The sequence below is a fragment of the Penicillium malachiteum genome (genome assembly GCF_028827825.1).
Source record: "Penicillium malachiteum strain IBT 17515 chromosome Unknown utg000001l:1.0-8184562.0:1.0-8186909.0, whole genome shotgun sequence".
Lineage (NCBI taxonomy): Eukaryota > Fungi > Ascomycota > Eurotiomycetes > Eurotiales > Aspergillaceae > Penicillium > Penicillium malachiteum.
This window is the reverse complement of record NW_026643094.1, coordinates 268,121-289,470: the sequence shown is the minus strand read 5'-3', so window position 1 is coordinate 289,470 and position 21,350 is coordinate 268,121. Positions and strand designations below refer to the sequence as shown.

Below are 21,350 nucleotides of genomic sequence, written 5' to 3'. Positions count from 1 at the left end.
ATTGAAAATACCACAGTTCAAGGTGCACAATTAATACAAACTTCTGCCTAGCTTTATAATTGCGGGCTGGTTGTCTTCAGTCGTTGAGTAACCTGAGAAATGGCTTTCCGAACGGATTCAGGGTCTTTCCAGAATGGAGCAAGTCTCGTTGATGCGTTAAAGAGCTTCTTCAATCCTTCCATCCCTCGAAAAGCATGTGTTGTTGCGATGTCATCTCCTGGCACATTCAAAGATGCGTTGAACACTTCCAATGAGATGGGACCTTTGTACCCTGTGGCCAGTACAGCGGCAGTAACAAGCTCCGCAGGCATATAAGCGCCACGAGATTGTTCAAGGGGATAAAGTCGATGACTTCTTGACCAAGGGAGAAGAGCCGGAACACTGGGATCATCTGGAGGCAGAAAAGTTGATGGGCTCATAAGTTCCGCATCGCCGCATTGGAAGAAGAAAATCCGGTCACCTGGTACAGAGTTTGCCAATGATGCCATGGAGTCTGTCAAGATTTCAAGAGACTCCTCCAGAGTTGGATAGATGCGACCATGTCCTTCAGGATTATATGGATCCGCAAATTCAACAGCAAGGACATTAAACGCATCCACAATCAACCCAACATTTGAACGATTTGCGAATCGTACGACCTCCCACGAAGACGACCATGTATTCCTTGTAGCCCACGAAAGCCCTTCATATCCAATCTTAAGCATCGGACCTCCATCTGCACGCGCGAAAGCAGCAGCCATGTCACCCAGTTCAGCCAGGTCTTTCGCGACAACCTTGAGGTCCGAAGTAACACCACTGTCCGTACGAATATTGGCACACATGAAAACGAGGTCGGTATCAAAGGCGCGCATGAAAGGGAAGCGCTTGGCAACTAGATCCAACGTTGCTTGTCGCTCCACGGGGTCCTTAATACCTTCGATAGTGCGGAGAGGCTGTGTGCATGCAATACGCATTCCAAGGGACTTCACAAGTTCACCCAACTGACGAGCCACACGTAGGTTATCCGGAGTAGGTTCCCAAAGTTGATCCCCAGAAATACCATTTTCAACTAGGTAAGCAGCCCAACACTCATCGAATAGATCAATCCATTGGTAGCCGGCTTTGGCGGCTGCTTCAAGTCGTGGAGTGAGCGTGTGATGTCGCCAGTTGCCGAGAGACAATGTCGCAATGCCAAAATCATTTTGTTGTGCTGGAGGCCATTGAGAAGTAGGCATTTTGGCGATTTTTGAGGATTTGAAAGGTTTCAAAATAGAAAACGGTCGTTCTGACGCAATATTAAAAGGAAACTGGATGAGAGAATACCCGTCAGGGTGTTCCGGTGTCTCCACCCCCACACTCCGGTGCATTTTTTAAGTAGCCGGGGTTCCCCCTTATGAGTTAATCATTGAGATCATGAATTCAAAATGCCTGGGAAATGTGTGTAAGAAGATGAGGGACTTGAATCTTTATCCAGCATCCAGTGTCTCCCGGGTATTCTTTTTCTTCCCATTGATATCATAGGCACCTAGGTATCAGTTAGTTATCCTAAACCTATAGCTTTCAGTCACACTATTCCGAGTCCTATAAGTGGGCACTAGAAGCAATAGTGAAATTATCCAATATGATACTTTGCCATGTTTATGCTCTAATCTGCACGTGGAAAGCAGTCTTCTCACTCTTTGCAGAATTCTACCTCACTTGATCCCCCGATATGAGTAGTGTGTTTCAAGATGCCCTACCCTGTTACTATGTAGTATCATGCTTGAATGTACCAATTCATCCACGCCAGTGTTTTGCCCATCCTTTTTCGTGTATATACTGTGAGACACCTCTCTAGCTTTGCAAAATATTCTTATATGGATTTAGCGTCACGTTCAAGTTGTTCGCTTTGCGTGCTCTTAGCAACCGATTATGCCATCATGCTACATGTAGGTAGTACATCAAGACACCCTAAAATGACCAATTACATGAAGCTTGCTCAAGTTCAAGTTTGGGCTCAAGTAGCTACCTAAACTCTCAATTTTACCACCCAACTTCTTACTAGTAAGAAACTTGGAGAGCTGCATATGCATTTTTATGGCCAATTGTTCTAATACCTCATCTTTGCCGAGGTCCGTCACTCAAGTTGGAAACGAAGTCGAAGAGTCCTCCCATGTTGATTAATATTAATTCCAATGAACTCCAGTACTCATAGTAGACTATTTAGGATCAATAGCATCCATTGTTTGCAAAAATCTAGAAGCTCAACTGCCAGTGGAGTAGGTCAACTGGTATAAGTTGTAACTTCGGCGGGCTCCGGCCCCATTAATCAGCACCTCCAAGGTCCGCGGCAAGTCCCCACCGTTATCAATGCCCCGCATTCCATTAATCCAAGATTCTCTTCTTCTTTGCTCTCTCATCTAAGCTTGAAGTACTAAAATCTCAAACAGCCCACAATGACTACTCTCAAGCCCGGTGACGCCTTCCCTGAGGATGTGATCTTCCAGTGAGATCTCAATATCTGAATTGAATCAATCGCATTGCTAATATCATGGATAAGGCACATCCCTTGGACAAAGGAGAGCAGTGACTTCGCCTCATGTGGTATTCCTACCAACTACAATGCCTCCAAGGAGTGGGCAGACAAGAAGGTTGTCCTCTTCTCTGTTCCTGGTATGTTTCCATGTCTCAACAGCTGCCTGATCAAGATATCAGTAATTGACCTCGTCACCAGGCGCCTTTACCCCCACCTGCTCCGTCAACCACGTCCCCGGCTACATCCAGAACCTTCCTAAGCTCCGTGAGAAGGGTGTCGATATTGTCGCTGTCCTTGCCTTTAACGATGCATTTGTCATGAGCGCTTGGGGCAAAGTGAACGGAGTCGAAGACAAGATTGTTAGTATAGCCTGCTGGTTTATTTTTACTTGGATTGTTTACTCATGGTGTCAAACAGCTGTTCCTTTCCGATCCCGATGCCAAGTTCTCTCAGACCATTGGTTGGGCTGATAGTGCCTCGGGCCGTACTGGCCGATATGCCATTGTCATCGACCACGGCAAGATCAGCTATGCCAAGATTGAGACCAAGAAGGGTGTTGTCGAGGTAGGAGCATCATATAAGATCCCCATTTGTGCATTTCCAATAAGAAGATTGCTAATTATTCTCATCTACAGAACTCTGGAGCTGATGCTGTCCTTGCTTCCCTGTAATCACACTCAGCACTATTTGTGACTAGACACATTACCATGGCATCATGGTTTCACTCGGTAGAGAGGTAGAATAGAACATACGCATGATGAACTGAATAATAATATCTTTGAATAAATTTCAGTAAGCAGCCTTTAGGGCTCCCCAAGACTTGTACATCAATACCACCAGCATAACTCAATTGATTCCAAATATTTCCAACGTCGAAATCTACCAATAAGTCAGGCTGGCAGAAGTTAGCATACTCATAAGCAATAGATCATCAACCCAGTCATCCTTTCTAGCAGCTCTTTGAGCAGCAGCTCTCCGGGCGGCAATTTCCTGAGCACGCCAATACCATAGCTGCAGAGCTGAAACAACAGCCATGATCTCCCAACCCTCTCCAAGCTCTCCGGTAAGCCCAGTCCTCATAAAGGAAAACCGCAATGCTTTGTCCATGCACCTTGAAGGATTATGAGTAGCCACAGCTACTATGTCCAGTCCGTCACTGGTGAATCCAAAGTCTCGCTTTTTTCTGGGGCCACCAGATCCACTGTTTGGCCCTGATACTCGAACCAACTTCCAACCATACCTGTAACCCGTAGCAATTTCCTCGACTTCCTTTCCACCGCTACTGCGCCACTCAAAAATTTCCTCCACATCTTGAGTCCCATCTTTTGAAGTTATAAGAGCGGAAAAGTTCCAGATTGGCTTCCGAGCTGTGAACTTTTTTGAACGAGGTATCATACGCTTCACAATTTCCCTTTTGTACAAGCTGCCCGGACGAACAGGGAGATGGAAAAGACATGGCTTGGTTCCTCTGAGTCCCCATTCATTTGCTGTGAGTGTTGCCAAGATGGAGGCTTCATGAGTAGCACCGTCATGCAGTGTCACTGATAGGCTGTTGGTGAATTCGTTGGAAGAAGTGGATACAGCAAAGAGCCTCGAGTTATTTTCGGTTGTGCCTAGTTCAAAAGCACTGGGAGCCTGAGTGTCTTTATTGTTCCGTTTGAAGTAGCCCTTCATGGTGGTGAGCGGGAACTTTCTTGTGGCATTCTCAAGTACGTTCAAGCTCTCTGCCTCTGAATGGCTAGGAGGTACCAATGTTTCATGCACTGGCATGGATGTATTTTGGACCTTGATATAAAGTGGAGGTGGGTCTTCATAGTCTGATTCAGACATAGCTTGGTCAGTAATAACAGTCCTGGAGTGGACAATACGTATGGATTAGTAGCAGTGTGTTTTCAAATGTTTGAAGAGCTGGAGGACTTGAAGAATTTGAAGAAAGGTGAAGTTCAAATGTTATTCAAATGGTCTCTGCTAGTGCTTAAATACTGATACCCCGATCCCCTTTCTGGTGGCCGTAGTGTTTGAAGCCAAGTTATGAATCCATGGGTAGACTCAGGCTGAGGGCCCAAATCGGCGAAAATAAAATATACTAGTCCTAATGGACGCTGGTTGAAACCAAATTGGACATGCCAGTGAAAAGCAGTCATAGTACTAAACTTGAATCAGTTGAAGAGAAATAATAGACTTGGACTCGGAACGCCGGCGGTAGTATGAACATTCCAACTTCAAGTTGGAACCGGAGGGTTGAATATGTTGCGAACTTGAATAAACTGGCCAGCCCTGAAGGGCCTCTCGATGATGGAATAAACACCCAGGAAACTGCGAATAAAATATGAGTGCGCAGTTTGAAATACCGTTCAGATCCATTCTAGAATAAGAAATGGATAAAAAGACCACTTGAACTTCAAGTTGGACTTGCACATGTGTTCTGTGTATAGATTACACGTGATCTGCTTACTCATCCAAGCCACTTAAAAAGCAGAATTTGTCAACCAAAATTTTTTCTTCTCTATGCCACTCCCAGTGCTTGCACAGCCCGACTGCCATTGATGACAATCTCGGGTTTTATGACGAAAGCCTTCACTGGATTTTGTTGCGGGAGTGGTAGAGAGACTTCACTCTGTATCTGCTGCTCCGGATGTAAACATCTGATGGAAGCGGTTCGTTTTGTAGTGACACATTCATTTCCCTAGCTAGAATTTTGTTCGTAGTCTCTTGTAGTTTGCATATACGATGATCGCGATCTAGTCATTGTCCAAAATGACCAGCCTGATACTAGGTCACTACCTAGAGCTTGACGGCTGCGGAATGTTGGATTATCGGCCTGTGTCCTTCATGTTTGAATGCTCAATGACTCGACATTGACATGCAGAGCTTTAACGACCATCAAGTATCCTCATTGGTGCAAGAATGATGCGCGCTGTACTGTGTCAAAGGCCAATGCGTCGACGCTCCATGTTCCGAGTACTCGCCCGGTGCGTCTTAGTATAAAAATTATGTCGTGCTGAAGCTGTAAGAGCTTCACTCCTCCGATCCTTGTTCCACCACTCTTGCCCGAATAATCTTCACCTCGTCCACTGGACGGTCCTCGCCCTTGGTCTTCACCAGACCCATACGCTGGATAATCCGCATTCCACTCTTCACCCGACCGAAGATCGTATGCTTGCCATCCAACCACGGTGTCGGCGCAAGGGTAACGAAGAACTGACTACCATTTGTATTGGGTCCGCTATTCGCCATGCTCAAAATACCAGCTCCTGTGTGCTTCAGATCCCCACGAATCTCGTCTTCGAATTTCTCGCCGTAGATGGAGCTACCGCCGCGGCCGGTGCCAGTGGGATCGCCGGTCTGGACCATGAAGTTGGGGATAATGCGGTGGAAGATCACGTCGTTGTAGTAGCCTCGTTGCGCGAGGGTTGCAAAGTTCTTGCATGTCTAGATAACTCAGAGTCAGCTGCGTGTTGCGCTATAGAGACAGGCCGTGGGGCATGCTCACCTTGGGTGCATGTGTCTCATAAAGCTCGACAGTAAAGGAGCCCTAGAAAATGTCAGTAAAACTGGTGAGCAAATCCGTTGGACTAGATATTACCATGGAGGTATCAAATGCTATTTCGGTCGCCATTGTGAAGGTGATTGCTGAACAGTCTGCAGAGATAAAGTTCTAAAGCGCAGAGGATCAGAGTCGGAGCAAAGGCGGAGCTGGCGCGGCAGTTTACAGATACTCCGTTTAGACAGTTTGCATACATCCTGCCACCTACCACATTCTCTAACAAAGGCCATGGATTAACATTGGACCTTTTACACATTTCCAAAGTTTATCTTTGATAATCCTCTCATTGAACCGCCAAATCTTCATTTCTTCAAGCTGGAGCATCATGGCGGAGGCTGAAATTAGCCCCCTCGCGGAGCTACTTGGGCATGCTTTCTATCATTTCGATCGCATGAGACCCCTCCTTCCCACATACGGACACCTATTAGTATCTGCTCTATTTCCAATTTGGATTGGTGCACATGCATCTCTATCAAGGCCCTCTTCGGCTGCCAAGCCTCCCAAAAAGTTAGATGAGGACCAGGATGACGACGAGGACGATGAGGATAATGAGGACGACCAAGGGCCAGTTCAAAGAATGGAGGGATTAGAGCCATCAGATGCGTTAATGTTTCCTTTGACCGCAGGTCTGACACTTGGAGGTCTGTACCTGGTCATCAAATGGCTTGAGGACCCCGCTATCCTCAACAAAATCCTGGGCTTCTATTTTTCGCAAATGGGTCTGTTTTTTGCCGTTGCTTTTCTCAAGGATACCCTGTTGATTGTGCGGTCAATTTTCTTCCCACGACACTATCGCTATGGAGAGAAACTGTACCATGCAAAGCAGTCTGAGCGTGTGTTTAAAGCCGAATTGACGAATGAATTGAGACACTCTCCTTTGCCTGGAATCTTTAGCGCAATCCCATTACCAAGATTCGTTCGGAATTTCCTTTGGACCTGCCGCGGTATTTCCTATCGGCGCTTGAGATTGCGTGCACATATCCGTGGCCTGTTCGAGATCAAACCACTTGTAGGCCTTCTTGACCTGCTGAGTGGAATGGCCGCTCTGATCGCCGTGGGGTACTTTACATTCGTGGTAAAGCCATGGTGGTTGACCAATTTCCTTGGATTCAGCTTCTCCTACGGTACCTTACAGTTCATGTCTCCATCGACCTTCTGGACTGGATCTTTGATTCTAGGCTCCCTGTTCTTCTATGATATCTACTTCGTCTTTTTCACACCCTTGATGGTTACTGTTGCGACAAAATTGGATGTCCCCATCAAGCTCTTGTTTCCTCGACCCCCGAGCCCTGGTGATAAACCTGGTATCGAAGCCCTCGCCATGCTAGGTCTCGGAGATATCGTTATTCCTGGAATGATGGTCGGCCTTGCATTGCGTTATGATCTTTTCCTCTACTACCGAAACAAGGGAATCAAGAAGGCTCAAGCCGAAGGTCTGAAAGAAGGTGCTAGCAAACCATTGTACCAGCGAGCAACTGGTTCCTGGGGAGAACGATTCTGGGCACCTGCCACGATTCCAGAAGAGACAGAGATTCAGCCTCCCTACCACGATGCGAGATCTTTCCCGAAGGTATACTTCAAGGCCAGCATTTTTGGATACGTCGTCGGAATGATCACCACTCTTCTGGCTATGCAGTACACAAACCATGCCCAACCCGCTCTGTTATACCTGGTCCCAGGTGTCTTGACCTCTCTATGGGGTACGGCATTCGTCCGCGGTGAAATCAAGTCTATGTGGGGATTTTCTGATGCCGATGAGGACGACGAGGAGGATGACCAGGATACTATCGAACCCAAGGACACTGATGACAAGAAAGAAGCTGCTGGTACCGAGACAAAGAGTCTCTTTATGCGGATTTTTTCTGGTGAGGCCAGCCTCTTCGGCTCAAGTGCTGATGATAAACAGAAGGCACAGAAGGTGGTTCAAGTCAAGTCGAAGGAAACTAAGAAGGTTAGCAAAACCGAAGACAAGAAGTCCGAAGACTTGGATCTTGTTTCGTTCTCCATCTCCTTGCGCCGAAAGAACCAGATCACACCAAAATCCACCGACGATGACAAGCCGGTTATGATTCCTGGGCCTGTGGATGAAGATGATGAGCGCCCATTGAAAAAGCGACGTGGAACCCCCAGAAAGCCAACCGTGACATTGTGATGCTGGCAAAACTTTCATTCCCAATCTTTGTATTAGCATACTTTGACTTTTTAAAAATAGCAAAATAGTTTACTTTTTTTTGAAGTTTTTTTTCATTCCATTTTCCGTGACGTCGAACGTCAAAACAAAAGTGGTATCATTATTGTACAAAAGATTTCCCCCCCTTTAACCGTTGCGCCGAGATGCGGTGGATGAGTGACGACCTTTCAGGTACAATGTGGATCATCTGTGAAGACAACCCCATCGTCGGTAATCCAGTTGCCATTTCATGCGCTGTATGCCTTGCCCTTCCAGGACACAGCTCGAGGGCTACCAGTAGCCACAACCTCGTCAATAATGCTCTTGACATCTTCCCATTTCTTGGCAGAAATCTGCACCAAGTTGTACATAATCTTGGAATCCACGGTAGAACCTCCGACGTTCTGGGCTCGGTAGACACGGGTTTTGCCGTTCTTATCCTTGCTCACGACACACCAAGCATACTCCTCGCAGACGCTCTCTTCGTAGCCGTCTGGGTCGGCAAAAATCCACCAATCCTTGCCATTCTCAGCAGCATCGTCTTGAGAAGACGGGCGGGGCTGAGGTTGAAAGATGGAAAATGAGCAAGATGTAGGCATTCCGCGCAAAGACAACTTGTGGGCCTTGCTAGAATCATCTGAGCAAAGAATCATCTCCTTATCCACATCCCACCAGGCGTAAGGAATGGTGACATGGCGTAAAGCAGCAACGAGCGCAGTCCATGCTGCGTCGAAGATGTTACCGCCGTAAGACATGACCATAATATCAATGTGGAGTACCCAGAAAGCCTTGAGCTCTGGAAGCTGAGTCTCATTCGAGCTGTCTGACTCTTCGGCGCCGAGGTTTGGTGGCTGGTACCAGATGCGCAAGTCCTCAGCTTGAATCATGCGAGTGGAGCGAAGAAGTCCCAGAAGGTTGTTTGAGATTGATTGTTCATCCTCAGAGGGAGGGGCACCTGGGACGTAGCCCGGGGTGCATCCGGTGTTCATGGTCACGTTGGGCACAAGCAAGCAGCGGTCCTCGATGTGGCGGCAGTCCTCATTGTCATAAGCTAGGTCCTCATCTTCATCATTATCGAGAAGAGTCTTGCCAGAGCTGGCCAGACGACGGCGTTTATTGGCGGAAACTGAAGCCTGCGAGACGTCCCACGAAGGAACTTCCGAAGTGTAAATCTGCTCAGCAACAATGCCACACACCACTGATGTGTCACCGATGCGTACAGTGGAGCTGCCATTTGCGTGCGTGAATCCTCCAACTGTGACAGTCATGTCTCGGAATTCGAATTGCTCGCGGGCATTGGCTCGAGTTGGGATTCCATTACTGGACGGTCGTTGAGATAATTGGGAAAGGATATAAGCGTTTGGCTCGATAGCGGCAAATTGTGTAGGAGTAAGCTGTAGCTTGGGGTTGAAATCTTGGACTGGAGAATCCATTTCTGCGGTGGTACTCTGAAAGTGAGCGTAAATTGAGAGAGAATAAGCGGAAAAGGCACCCAAGCTTGACTTCGACTTGATCTCAGAAAAAGTGGATGGATGGATATGGCAGAATGCTACCGCCTGAAGGCGGTGTGTTATGGTGGGTCTAGGTGGGGTGAATTAGACACCCTACCCTTCAGGCATCAGTATATGATAAGGCATCAACAGGCATCAACCGAGTCCCCAATTTAGAAACAATATTTACTCCTCTCTTAAGCATCACTCGTTTTTTGATATGACATTTCGCTTGTATGGGATTACTCTGGCGCATGATCCATTCAACCTTTGCCTGATCCAGTCAGATTTGGAGATTACGACCATCCCACTTGATGTGCCAGTGCGTATGTGAAGATGTGATATCTGGATCTAAAAAAACCTGTCACTACCTGTGCTGACTGCATATCTCATGGCACTCTTCTGGTCTGTGCTTCTGGCAGATGCACATTTGAATTTGACAAGGAACCTACTCTAAGATTTGATGCCCAAAATAGTACCCCGGCTCAGGGTATGAATCTCGGAGGTGGGCGTGCTCGAGGTCACAAACATCTCTGCTAATACAAAGACTCTCGACAGGGAAACTCGAACTAGTCAGGGATTAAAAGGCTATTCTGGATATTGATCGCTCCACTATTTTCCACACGTGGAAGTTGAATAACTTCATCTATGCAGCTAGATATTCCCTGCATAAATCTCTCGGGGTATTACTGACAGACTTATACCCCCTTCGGGGTCTGTTCATGGAAACCTGGTCGATCTCGGATGCAGCAAGGATGAGTGCTTTTAACCGAGGAACTAGTACTGCAAATCTAGGAACAGCACACCCATTTCTCACTCCGAATGCCTTATCTCAAGTTTATTTTTGGCGCAGGAATGAATCGCGGGGAGTTAATATAGTTTCTGCAGTCTCCACCAATTGGCACTAATGCCGCCCGATCACCCCAATCACCTTTTCTATAACAAGGAACCATGCTGATTGGTGCCCAGGTGGTCTGCAAGGCGCTAAATCATCACATTTTACTGGGAATTTTTCTCGGCCAGAAGCGAAGGGTCTTTGGTTCTAACGTGACAGCTATTTCGGGAATATGAATTGACCACTGATGGCTCATGGCGCTCGATTGGCTTGGTGTGGCTGACAATCGGTCAAACCATAACGTGGCTATCCCATCACGGTGCGACTCCGAAGTGCGCAGTATGGAGTACAAGCGGTGAAACCTACGCTCGGTGCTCTTCTAGTAATAGGGAGTCAGAATACATGTAGATGGGAGCTCGCCCGTGCTGGGTTGTCAATTTGGCCCTGACTTGCTGACTTTATGATCGTACGCTTCTTGGCCATGAGCTTGTTCCTACTCTAGTGTTGTGAGCGAGCTCAGAATAAAGGTACTTCACACAAGTGAGACAACTACAGACTTTAATACAGATGCTTACTTCACATACAAGCCAGAATCTCAGCCAAGTACACTGTCTATTACATTGATTCAAAATGTTGGATACACTGCATTCCCTCGCCAAGCGAGTCTACGTTGCGGTCACAGCAGCGACGACTCAGAAAGAGCAGAATGAGATGGATCGAGATTCATTCCGTAAGGCTGGCAAATACGGTTATGGATTTGTTTACTTTGCCGTTGTGTTGCTGGTCATCACAACACTCATTCGACTCTACCATAACTACAGTGACAAGGTTCGGATAATCTTGTATAAAGAGAGCAATCCACAGACCTTCCATGGATCCTCGACACCGGACGAATATGAACTTCCTAGTGCAGGCACGGATTCCTCGAGTGCGCATTTCTTCCCATTTCCAACGGCATCGCCAACAACACAACGACGCGAATCTCTCGTTCAAAGATTTATCCGGTTAAACAAAGTGATTGCATTCTTCAGATGGATCTTCTACAGGCCTATTCCCACTTTGTACATTGGGGGTATGCACTTCGTCTTCCCCTCTCTAGCAGTGGTGAGCATTGTGCTTATTGCATTTGCCTTTGTGACGCTGTATTGCTTCGTCCCGCAGCCATTATACTACTACGACATTGCTCTGGGCTCACCACCACTTGCGATCCGGGCAGGTATGCTTGCTGTTGCCATGATACCATGGATTGTCGCGCTCGCTACCAAAGCCAACTTTATAAATATGGTAACGGGGCTAGGCCATGAGCGACTCAATGGACTACATCGCTGGCTAGCTTATATCTGTCTTTTCCTTTGTCTGGTCCACATGATCCCGTTCTATGTCACGCCAATTTGGACGGGTGATGCTCTGATCAATTATCGGAACTGGGTGCCTAAGGGGATTTATTATTACGGAAATGGGTGGGCCGCATTGGCACCTCTGCTTGTTCTTTGCATTCATTCCCTTCCCTTTCTACGACACCGGATGTATGAGTTCTTCGTGATGGTTCACCTGCCTGTGTCCTGGATCTTCGTGGCAATGATGTTCTGGCATAGCAAGAATTACCTTAAATCATGGGCTTATCTATGGACGACGCTGGCAATCTGGGTTTGCACCTATCTCATTCGACTAGTCTACCAGAACTGGTCCAACCCTTTTCGGACATCCTCATTCATGATTGGAGAAGAGTGCGCTGTGACCCTGCTGCCTCAAAACGCTGTCAAGGTGACGATTCCCACTAAGATGCGCTGGAAGCCTGGGCAGTACGTTTACCTTCGGTTGCCTAGCATTGGCTTTTTTGAGAGCCATCCTTTCACCATTGCTTCCCTTTGCAGCGATGATTTCCCCTCCGCTTATGGCGAGGACTATCGCGACATGACACTGGTGTTTCGACCATTCAAAGGGTTCACTCGTAAAGTGGTGCACAAGTCCATAGAAAGAGGTCCATTCAAGACATACACCGCATATCTCGAGGGACCTTATGGTGGCATGCAACGTGATATGGCAGCATTCGATGATGTGGTCTTCTTCGCTGGTGGAAGTGGAATTACCGCGATTGCAAGCCAACTGCTAGATCTTATCAAGCGAATCCGGGATGGAAAAGCTGTGACAAAATCAATCAAAGTGATCTGGGCGCTACGATCTCCAGAGACCATGGAGTGGTTCTCAGAGGAACTGCGTATCTGCCGTGATAGTGCCCCAGCGAACCTCGTCTACTGTCACTTCTTCCTAACCGGCATGGAAGAAGCAGATCAAGCAGGCCGCGACCTGATTCAAGAAAAGATTTACAGCATGCTGCAGGGCATCGATAAACGAAACTCAACTTATATTCGGGAGGAAGCTGAAGGCGACACGGAACGAGAGAAGGAGCTTCGCCGGGAAAACGAGGACGGACTAGCTGCGTTGCCAGGTGTTTACAATTCTCCTCACATCGCTAGCAGTCGGCACTATATCCCAAATCTCCGAATCCCGAGTCCCAAAAAGTCAAGTTACAATGCTGGATTCGACTTCGGGTTTGGAAACTTGACACCTGTGTCACAGAAACAATTAACACCGCGCTATGCGTCTTATAATCCTGCATATCGCAGGGAGACTTGGAAGACGGATTACTTCCGACCAAATGTCTCAAAGATGCTGACTGAATTCTCTCATAGCTTTGGTCGGCGTGCTTGTATCTTTGTCTGTGGTCCTCCGAGTCTACGTGTTGAAGTTGCCAGGACTGTGGCTAGGCTGCAGATGAAGGTGATGACCGATTCTTCTAAAGATGAGATCTTCTTACATGCGGAGAACTATAATCATTAACCGGAAGGGCTTGCTCGTTTACTCGATTGTTTCAAATGTCCCCTTTGTTGATTTGATACCCGTGACATTCAAGTTGATACATGTACAGCTGTCCATCCTGAGCACTACTTTCGGTGTTACCTTGTTATATGAATATGGATTAATATTTCTGAATTCCAAGTTCCTCGACCACCTGCGCATCGCCTAGTCTACATGCACATGTGGTCCTTCAGGTTCATCTCAAGATCAGATATAACAGACATCTGGAGTATATTGCTGCTGCCAGTGATATAGCTAGGATCATATCTACCCATACAAAACTAAAAATAATAAAGGGGTATCCTATAAATAACTTGGATCATGATCATCTTCAATCGAGCAAAAAGATGAGGTATCTCTCATAGCCGACGCTGTGCATGATTTCCGCTCTCATCCTCGGCTTTTCGTTTCCTAGACGCTGTCTCCTCCTTCTCGTCCCTTTCCAGGATCGGTGATTCGCCTAATGTTTGCACACCGAGATCACCATCATCTTCTGCTTCCACCTTCTCCCAGTCCTCATCGTCTGCATCACTAGGCGACGCATGTTGATCTGGTGCCTCATTTCGTTCCACTGGAGCATGTGCGGGGTCTTCGGATTCTTGTTCACCTTCGGTCTCTTCATCCTGCCGCTGGACCTTTAGGCGAACAATCCTTGCCCCCGACGGCTTGAGACGACGGTAATATCCGTCCACAATGGTAGCATCAAGCTTGAACCCCCTTGCAGTATACCAGTTCAACCCATCTTCGTTCGCCTCGTGAACATGAGCGGTAACTTCACGAATGTTGTAGTGTTTTACTAATTCAGATACCTTCCCGGTGGATTTGTTGTCGACAGATTCGAACAGTAATGAGTTCAACAGCGAAGTAGCAACACCACTTCCACGATATGGTGACAAGAGATACAGAGTTTGGATGTATAGAGTCGTGGCTTCTCGTCCGTTCACCACCTGTCCATTATCCTGCTTCTCTAAGCGACATCGAATGCCTCCAATCACTTTATCAGTACCCGGCAAGGACCCACGATCGGGTACCTCAGCGACCGGGTGGTCATGGTATACAGCGACGCGTGAAAGTGACGCGATGACCGGGTCGGTAATGGTAGCTGTGTAAAAGGACGTTGGGTAGCGTATTGGGAGCAGTAGACCAGTGATGCGCGACAGAGAAGGAATATGCGCTGTCTTCACTGTCTCTACGGTGATATTAGGGTGCGCAGTCGCGTAACCCGCAGGTATCTCGTGGGGGAATGGTGGGAAAGTGTCTTCGCTGACATTGCATGATCCCGGCTTTGCGCCGACGGGTGGTTGAAGAGGAGGTAGATGAATAGGAGGATTATTAGAACGGGATGGACGATATGGGGAAGGAGAAGCTGATGAAGATCGTGACTTTGGTTTTGAAAAGAACTGATATGCCATTTTGTGTTTTTTTGGTCTCGTCTGATCCCCTTTTACTCGAGGGATTCGAGGGTTAAGAGTAGGATGAGTCGCTCTTCAAGAAGTGAATGCGGAGATGCGATAAGAGATAACGGGATGAACAACTTGCTTCCAGCCTCGTTCTCTTTCTCTTTGTATCTTAACGAGAGAAAAAAAGAAGCTGGACTCGGGACATCCAGCTTTACATTTCAATCGGTAAGTTAATGAATTTTATTGAATTGATCTGGAGTTTTCCAAAATTAGGATTGTTCTCATACTTCAGCTTGAATGAGGTTCCCCTTATTGAAAGCAAAGTGGATCGCCTCATTCACCCGGTCCCCGAAGTCACTTACCGAACCTCCATTCACTACGCCATTCACATTCACTCAACTCGACTGACATTGGGTTTCATAGTACAAAAGCTTCTCTTCTGGCGATCCTTCTAGATTTCCTATGTTCCTCACTCTTCGTCCTCTCGGTCTGACTCCGACTTCGTTTCACCATTTACCACTCCCTGCATAGATTTACAGCACATGGAGGACTAGAACCTTGTACTGGCGCGAAACTACAGGGTTCAACTGTGTCGCGGGCTCGACACAGCTGTTGGCCATACAGGAAGGAAGTCCACTGACTGGGGTGATTTCCACCGACAACTCCGAAAATGGCCGGCTCCAGCGCTGCAAGCCATACGCCAATCTACCCTGCCGGCACTGTCGCCAAAGTGGTATGTTGAGATGTTTGATGATATACTGATCTATCCTGAAGGAAATCATCTGATCTTCTCTCCAGTCAACTGATATTCTCAACGAAACCTTTCATAACATCATCCATGACCTCGTCGCCAAAGTCCACCGGGAAGAGAAGGTGGCGCGGATGCGCTCTGCCGTTGTAGTCGCAAGACAGAAGGCCGAAGACGGAGCACAAGTACCTGATGAGTCACCCAGTAAGTCTGTGGCAGATGGCAAGCCTCGGGAGATGATCATCGATCCGACAAAATTGGCCAACACGCACCTCGAGACGAATGCGGCAATCTTCGACCGCGGCCGGGTACTCCTCAAGGGCAATCCATTGCAGACGGTTAAAGAAATCATATGCACCGAATGTCGACTGCCGCGTCTCGCCTATCCACCCGCCGGCGCCGGTTTCCAACCTCCCGACCCCGATCGCGAATACTGTCAGAACGGACCATTGATCACATTGCCAGGCCATGACGTCCACGGCAAACTGTTTGCCATTATGCCAAACCCCAAGAAGCGCAAGACAGACCGAGACGGTGTCACTCCGGAGGTTCCCACTAGCAAGTGTCCTATTTGCCCTCGATACTTTGTCATGAATCGTGTGGCTCAGCATTTGGATCGCTGCATGAACATCTCTGGCCGTGGAAGCACCCGCAACAAGACCCCGACCGACAGTGGCGCTAGTGGTGCTAGCAGCCCTACTTCATCCGCTCCCAAGCGCCCTCACGATGACGATGAAGGCAGTCCCAGCCCTACGAAGAAGAAGAAGCTCAACCAGACGAAGAAGGCATCTGCCAACAAGCCTGGACCCAGCAAGCTCAAGAACTCCTTCACAGTGGAGGACCACGAAGACGAAATCAAAAGTGAGAATGCGGACGCATGAACAGGCTACTAGTGTTTTTTTTTCTTTCGCGTCATCTGGGTGTAGGCGTCATGTTCTTTGTTTTCGGTTTATTTGCTGCCATGGCGTCCTTGGGTTCGGGTTCAAGAATTTGCATAGATGACGATGATGATCTGGTGGGATAGGATTGTACATTACTTGATACTTCACAATCGCAATAATCGTTGTGACTCGAAATTGATATTGAATGACTCGAACTTGAAATATTAACGTAGTGACTCAGAGTACCTTGAGCTTGAAGCTATTAGATCGGGTCCTCTTCATACAGCGCAGCGCAGCCTTGGGGCATTCAGTTCAAGTCTTGCTTAATATTTCAAGTATTCCGGGTTATTCCATGTATGTGTATACCGTATTCTCAAGTGCGGGATCAAAATAATACTACGGTATGGAGTGTTCCAAGGTTAGCATGCAACCCTGGAAGTCGAGTAGAGCACAAATATCCTCTAAAAGCCACATTTGGACAAGCACATAAGCATTAACCACTCAAATGAAAATAGTCAGCTATTTTTCTCTGGTGATAATGAATAACTTTTTTGTAATATTTCATCAAAAGGCGGAATATGGAATATAAACCACTGATCGAGTCTGATATAGTAGATGTCGGTCCCACAACTCCGGCTCCGTCATCCCCGCAATCATCTTTCTCAAGTTCGACATTCAAGCTCAAGCCAACACTTGATCTCTTCACTTCTCTCAAAATTCGACCATGGCAAATTTATCAGCTTGGGCCGTGCCTCGACTCGGCCAGCTTCTACCCCTCGATGAAGAATCTCTCAAACAAGTCATCGACTACTCAGCCAGTCTACCCAAGGAAGGATGCGCCGATCACCTCAAAAATCTCCTTGGTGACTCTCCCGCAGCCCTTGAGTTCATCGCCTCGTTCAACGCTCGTCGTGATACCCCTCCAGCCGCCACTTCTTCTCAGGGTGATGAACGACCGAATACAAATGACCGCACGAGGGGGAGGAATAAAAAGGAAAAGAAACCACTGCACAATCCGGGCCCGCCCCGCCGTCCTGATAATTATGGCAATGTGGGAGGAGGCTACAAGAAAGCAGATCAAGAGGAGGACTACATTTCTGCCAGTAGATCATCACTATCAGTCCCAACTTCAGCGAAATCAGCGCCGACTTCGTCCACATCATCGCGTACCCAATCACCAATGCCAGTGCCCACATCCTCAAAACCTCCACCCTCCGCCGCCGGGCCCGTACTCTCAGATATGCTCCCAAACGTGCGATCAAAAACAAGCAAGCAGAAACAAACCAGAAATGCGAGTCCATCCAAGGGTGGCAAGTCCCTTACTACCAATAATATTTCCGACTTAACAGCCGCAATCGCTGCTTTGGAGGTATCAACCAACCCAACCATTGGTGCTGAGAGAAGGAAATGTAATTGCTCTGCGCTACTGCACCCGCTCTTCGACCCAGCTCCAAATTGTCTCAATTGTGGAAAAATTATCTGCGCTTTAGAGGGTCTACAACCCTGCTCTTTCTGCGGTACTCCGCTATTATCTGCAGAGGAAGTGCAAGGCATGATCAGAGAACTTCGAGCTGAGCGCGGACAGGAGAAGATGCGAGCGCATAATGAAGGTGTCCATCACGATAGTGGACCAAGACCAGTATCTGTTTCTGGATCGGCATCTTCAAGTAAACTTGACGCTGCGCGAGCCCATCGAGATAGGTTACTTGGATTCCAGGCTCAAAATGCCCAACGGACAAAAGTTGTTGATGAAGCCGCGGACTTTGAAACCCCCTAATGTTGCATCAACCTTATGGATGAGTCCAGCACAACGTGCCCTCGCACTGAAAAAGCAACAGCGAATTCAGCGAGAAATGGAAGAGAAGGCTCGTCCAGAGTGGGAAAAGAAGAAGACTGTAATGAGTCTTGATATTACGGGCGGTAAAGTCCGCCGGGTATATACCTCTGCAGCTGTAGAGTCCACTCCCGAGCCAACGGAACCAGATTCTATCGAAGAAGGTGCTGTCCCAGGGTCATCTAGTGGTCATGCATTTAGCAATAATCCACTCCTTGCTGCAGGTGGATTGATGCGGCCTGTTTGGCGTGCTCCAGACGGCACTATACCCGAGAAGGCTGAGAAGACTGAGCCGAAACAGACGTGGCGGCGTGTACAGGATGACAAGGATGATAATGAGCAGTGGATCTTGGACGGGGGCTTACATGGACACAGTACATAGTTTACACTGATGGGATGCCTAAACATAATTTCAAGTTCTACGGAGGTATCGGCATCTCACGGCACATGTGAATCATGCTGTCAGATCCAAACTTGGATTATTTTTTACTCTCCCGCTATAATAGAGACATTTTATGCACTAGAATTAATCTGTTCCTAAGATCAGCATCCTTCTCACGAAATGCAAGTCGCATAGACAATTACTAGGCTCTGAATTAGGGTAAACTGCCAGTGAACGATAACCCTTGTAACTTTACTAGATCCGCTTTATTCAAGTTAATATCAATAATCCATATCATGGTGCGGACCGCCAAGTGTTGACATTAATATCCCTTCCAGCAATTTGGTCACCTTGAAAGACAGGTCCACCACCTGAAAACATAAGATATCTTTCCGGTTTGCTATCCCGGGCCTGTATGGCCTCTGGTCCAGCCGCAGGTTGAGCTTCAAGTTTGAGGTTATCTATCCACAGCCACAACCGGCCCCTGACATCCGTATATCCTGGATCCCTATTATTACCGAATTTCTTCATCTGCATCTGGTTTCCATGAATAGGAAGACTGGGGTAGGGGTTGAGAATCGCAGAATGACTGGGTACGACCTAAGAATCATAAGTGAGATCCACTATTCTCTACCGAGCCTGTTACAATATTATTAATTGTCGAAGCTCTAAAATTATCTTACCTTGTCACGAATCCTCCTAACAGGTAGCTCCTCATAGAAACAACATATTTCGATTGACTTCTTCTGGTTTTGGCTGCGATCTTTGAGCATGGTATGGAATTCTTGCTGGAGATTCGCTAGCATCTCCGAACCTGGTCTGAGTAGTTGCAAAATCTCGGTGTTTGATGCTCCAAGAATGATCTTGGACAAATGGGTCAGCGGTACTACCAGACTAGCCTTGTCCGATCCAGCATGTGGTGTACCCATGAATGCCATTGCGGTTGTGGATTCTAAGAGGTCTTTCACATGTAGCTCTGATGAACCGCGGGAGATGAGGAGGGCTTGCTCTACTACAAGACCTCCTAAGCCATGAGCAACGAATATTAAAGGCCAAAGGTTCTAAGCTCAAATATCGGAGTTAGATCATGCTCGATTTGTTTGGAGTAAACTGACCCCGGAGTGTATGACGGATGATTTCAGTGGACATAACTGACAGTTCTTGACTTTCTTCGCCACATTGCTAGTTTCTCAGCAAGTGATTTACCATGATCTCTTAGTGTATTGGAGCTTGCAGTATGGGATGTGCCGATGATGTCTGCATCGTACCCGAATGTGAGGATTCGTACATCCGGGAGATCATGAGGCAAAAAGTCTTGTGGCCAGAATTTTCCGGTGGTTTTATGAGTCCATGTTGTTTCCCGGTTGCCCGTAAGGCCATGAACAAAGATAACACTGATAGATTTGTTTTGATTAGCTTGGGGCTGGGTCAGGTAAGTAGGTCTCATACTCTGCACATGCGTCTTTCGGGTCGGCAAGGGCTTGAAGCCCATAGTTGCCTGTAGTGGAATATGAAATTTCCTCCTCCATCAAGAAAGATGTTCATGAATATGATGAGTCCCCAAGTACGATTTGGAAATATTTCTGAATTTCTTCCCAGACGAGGATGAACGGTCAAAAGAGGGGAAAAGCCGATCATGAATGGTAATAGGTTGATAGCCCTGCGATGTGGTTTACCGCATATACGCGCCAGATTTTTCTACTTGGGTTACAGTGGTTTTCCGAGTTTCCTCACCATCTGGCAGAATACCATGACTCAGAGACCATATATTTATCAATAGACTACATGAATGTATATTTTTGTTTTGTTTATTACATCTAAACATGCATGTGAATATATCCTGCTTTATTAAGCTATCTCTTACTTCTACTTTAGATATCTCTCACTTTAGATAGTATCTTCCAGTTGCCTACCTATATCTAACTATTTAATAGGTAGCCATCCCCTCCATGTAGCCCAGTAGGTAGCCCAGTAGGTAACCATGTAGGTAACCCTGTGGGTACTTGTATACAAAGAGGTGTCGGTCATTACTCATTAGTCACCTGTAGATGCTACTGACTCGGACTAAGTCCTGTACTTAAGTATGCGAATATACCTATCTGAGAGGCTGTGGACACATCCAGTCAAGCACTCGCGTTCTGAGGACATACCTCCCCCAATTTCGAATGCTCCCTGCTTCACTGGCAGTGCCGCGCGAAGCGCGGCGTGAGGACTTGTAGCCCTGCGACGTGGTTTACCGCCATATACGCGCCAGAGGGGCTGAGCTGAGCTGATCAGACTTGAGGGCTGTGAAATGCGCATCCTATCCGTCATAATTCCATCCCTCGGGATCAGAAGTGACGTTCGGCTCTGTAAGGGTTCCAAAATCGAGCTTGATTCTTCCTGGCTCATACAAGCACCCCAAGTTGGCCTGATTGCATGGTCAAAGTGTAATCCGATACTGTAGCTGAGACAGCTTCAACATTGACCATGTCTTTGACTGAAGAAGGAGCCTCCATTTTCCATACACAAGGCGGCGCAGTATTTCAAAATATTACCGCCAATCGTGATATCAACATAAGTATGCAATCGCAGGTTACAGGGCATGTACTCCGAAGGCGCTGACCACCATGAACACTCAGATCATATCACCCAGATTCTACCGCTAGCTGATGAGATCAATGCCTCATTTTTTGACTCGCCAGAAATCTTCAATATGTTCAAAACGAGC

General features: G+C 47.3%; 11 protein-coding genes across 11 annotated transcripts; 5 read left to right on the top strand and 6 right to left on the bottom strand.

Annotated features, from left to right (window-relative positions):
- Positions 1 to 53: 53 nt before the first annotated feature.
- On the bottom strand, positions 54 to 1,214 carry N7483_000111 (sugar phosphate isomerase/epimerase family protein; the record flags this gene model as incomplete). The annotated part of the gene is made up of 1 exon (XM_057083549.1): positions 54 to 1,214. One exon carries the CDS (start codon positions 1,212 to 1,214, stop codon positions 54 to 56), a length of 1,161 nt encoding a protein of 386 aa, XP_056949698.1.
- A 1,200-nt stretch (positions 1,215 to 2,414) lies between these two features.
- N7483_000110 (peroxiredoxin family protein) lies at positions 2,415 to 3,165 on the top strand (the record flags this gene model as incomplete). The annotated part of the gene is made up of 5 exons (XM_057083548.1): positions 2,415 to 2,464; positions 2,519 to 2,631; positions 2,693 to 2,853; positions 2,912 to 3,058; positions 3,130 to 3,165. 5 exons carry the CDS (start codon positions 2,415 to 2,417, stop codon positions 3,163 to 3,165), a joined length of 507 nt encoding a protein of 168 aa, XP_056949697.1.
- A 208-nt stretch (positions 3,166 to 3,373) lies between these two features.
- On the bottom strand, positions 3,374 to 4,324 carry N7483_000109 (uncharacterized protein; the record flags this gene model as incomplete). The annotated part of the gene is made up of 1 exon (XM_057083547.1): positions 3,374 to 4,324. One exon carries the CDS (start codon positions 4,322 to 4,324, stop codon positions 3,374 to 3,376), a length of 951 nt encoding a protein of 316 aa, XP_056949696.1.
- A 1,188-nt stretch (positions 4,325 to 5,512) lies between these two features.
- On the bottom strand, positions 5,513 to 6,113 carry cyp1 (putative peptidyl prolyl cis-trans isomerase (CypC); the record flags this gene model as incomplete). The annotated part of the gene is made up of 3 exons (XM_057083546.1): positions 5,513 to 5,926; positions 5,988 to 6,029; positions 6,081 to 6,113. 3 exons carry the CDS (start codon positions 6,111 to 6,113, stop codon positions 5,513 to 5,515), a joined length of 489 nt encoding a protein of 162 aa, XP_056949695.1.
- Positions 6,114 to 6,366: 253 nt separating this feature from the next.
- Positions 6,367 to 8,193, top strand: N7483_000107 (aspartic endopeptidase; the record flags this gene model as incomplete). The annotated part of the gene is made up of 1 exon (XM_057083545.1): positions 6,367 to 8,193. One exon carries the CDS (start codon positions 6,367 to 6,369, stop codon positions 8,191 to 8,193), a length of 1,827 nt encoding a protein of 608 aa, XP_056949694.1.
- Positions 8,194 to 8,459: 266 nt separating this feature from the next.
- N7483_000106 (3' exoribonuclease family protein) lies at positions 8,460 to 9,644 on the bottom strand (the record flags this gene model as incomplete). The annotated part of the gene is made up of 1 exon (XM_057083544.1): positions 8,460 to 9,644. One exon carries the CDS (start codon positions 9,642 to 9,644, stop codon positions 8,460 to 8,462), a length of 1,185 nt encoding a protein of 394 aa, XP_056949693.1.
- A 1,522-nt stretch (positions 9,645 to 11,166) lies between these two features.
- N7483_000105 (putative metalloreductase transmembrane component) lies at positions 11,167 to 13,377 on the top strand (the record flags this gene model as incomplete). Its single annotated transcript, XM_057083543.1, has 1 exon — positions 11,167 to 13,377. The coding sequence occupies one exon, from the start codon at positions 11,167 to 11,169 to the stop codon at positions 13,375 to 13,377; it is 2,211 nt and encodes a 736-aa protein (XP_056949692.1).
- Positions 13,378 to 13,754: 377 nt separating this feature from the next.
- N7483_000104 (GNAT family N-acetyltransferase) lies at positions 13,755 to 14,807 on the bottom strand (the record flags this gene model as incomplete). The annotated part of the gene is made up of 1 exon (XM_057083542.1): positions 13,755 to 14,807. The coding sequence occupies one exon, from the start codon at positions 14,805 to 14,807 to the stop codon at positions 13,755 to 13,757; it is 1,053 nt and encodes a 350-aa protein (XP_056949691.1).
- Positions 14,808 to 15,465: 658 nt separating this feature from the next.
- On the top strand, positions 15,466 to 16,424 carry N7483_000103 (uncharacterized protein; the record flags this gene model as incomplete). Its single annotated transcript, XM_057083541.1, has 2 exons — positions 15,466 to 15,528; positions 15,594 to 16,424. 2 exons carry the CDS (start codon positions 15,466 to 15,468, stop codon positions 16,422 to 16,424), a joined length of 894 nt encoding a protein of 297 aa, XP_056949690.1.
- A 724-nt stretch (positions 16,425 to 17,148) lies between these two features.
- N7483_000102 (C2HC5-type zinc finger protein) lies at positions 17,149 to 18,640 on the top strand (the record flags this gene model as incomplete). The annotated part of the gene is given in 2 exon segments (XM_057083540.1): positions 17,149 to 18,125; positions 18,142 to 18,640. The coding sequence occupies 2 exon segments, from the start codon at positions 17,149 to 17,151 to the stop codon at positions 18,638 to 18,640; spliced, it is 1,476 nt and encodes a 491-aa protein (XP_056949689.1).
- A 294-nt stretch (positions 18,641 to 18,934) lies between these two features.
- N7483_000101 (uncharacterized protein) lies at positions 18,935 to 20,132 on the bottom strand (the record flags this gene model as incomplete). The annotated part of the gene is made up of 3 exons (XM_057083539.1): positions 18,935 to 19,240; positions 19,324 to 19,701; positions 19,797 to 20,132. The coding sequence occupies 3 exons, from the start codon at positions 20,130 to 20,132 to the stop codon at positions 18,935 to 18,937; spliced, it is 1,020 nt and encodes a 339-aa protein (XP_056949688.1).
- Positions 20,133 to 21,350: the final 1,218 nt, after the last annotated feature.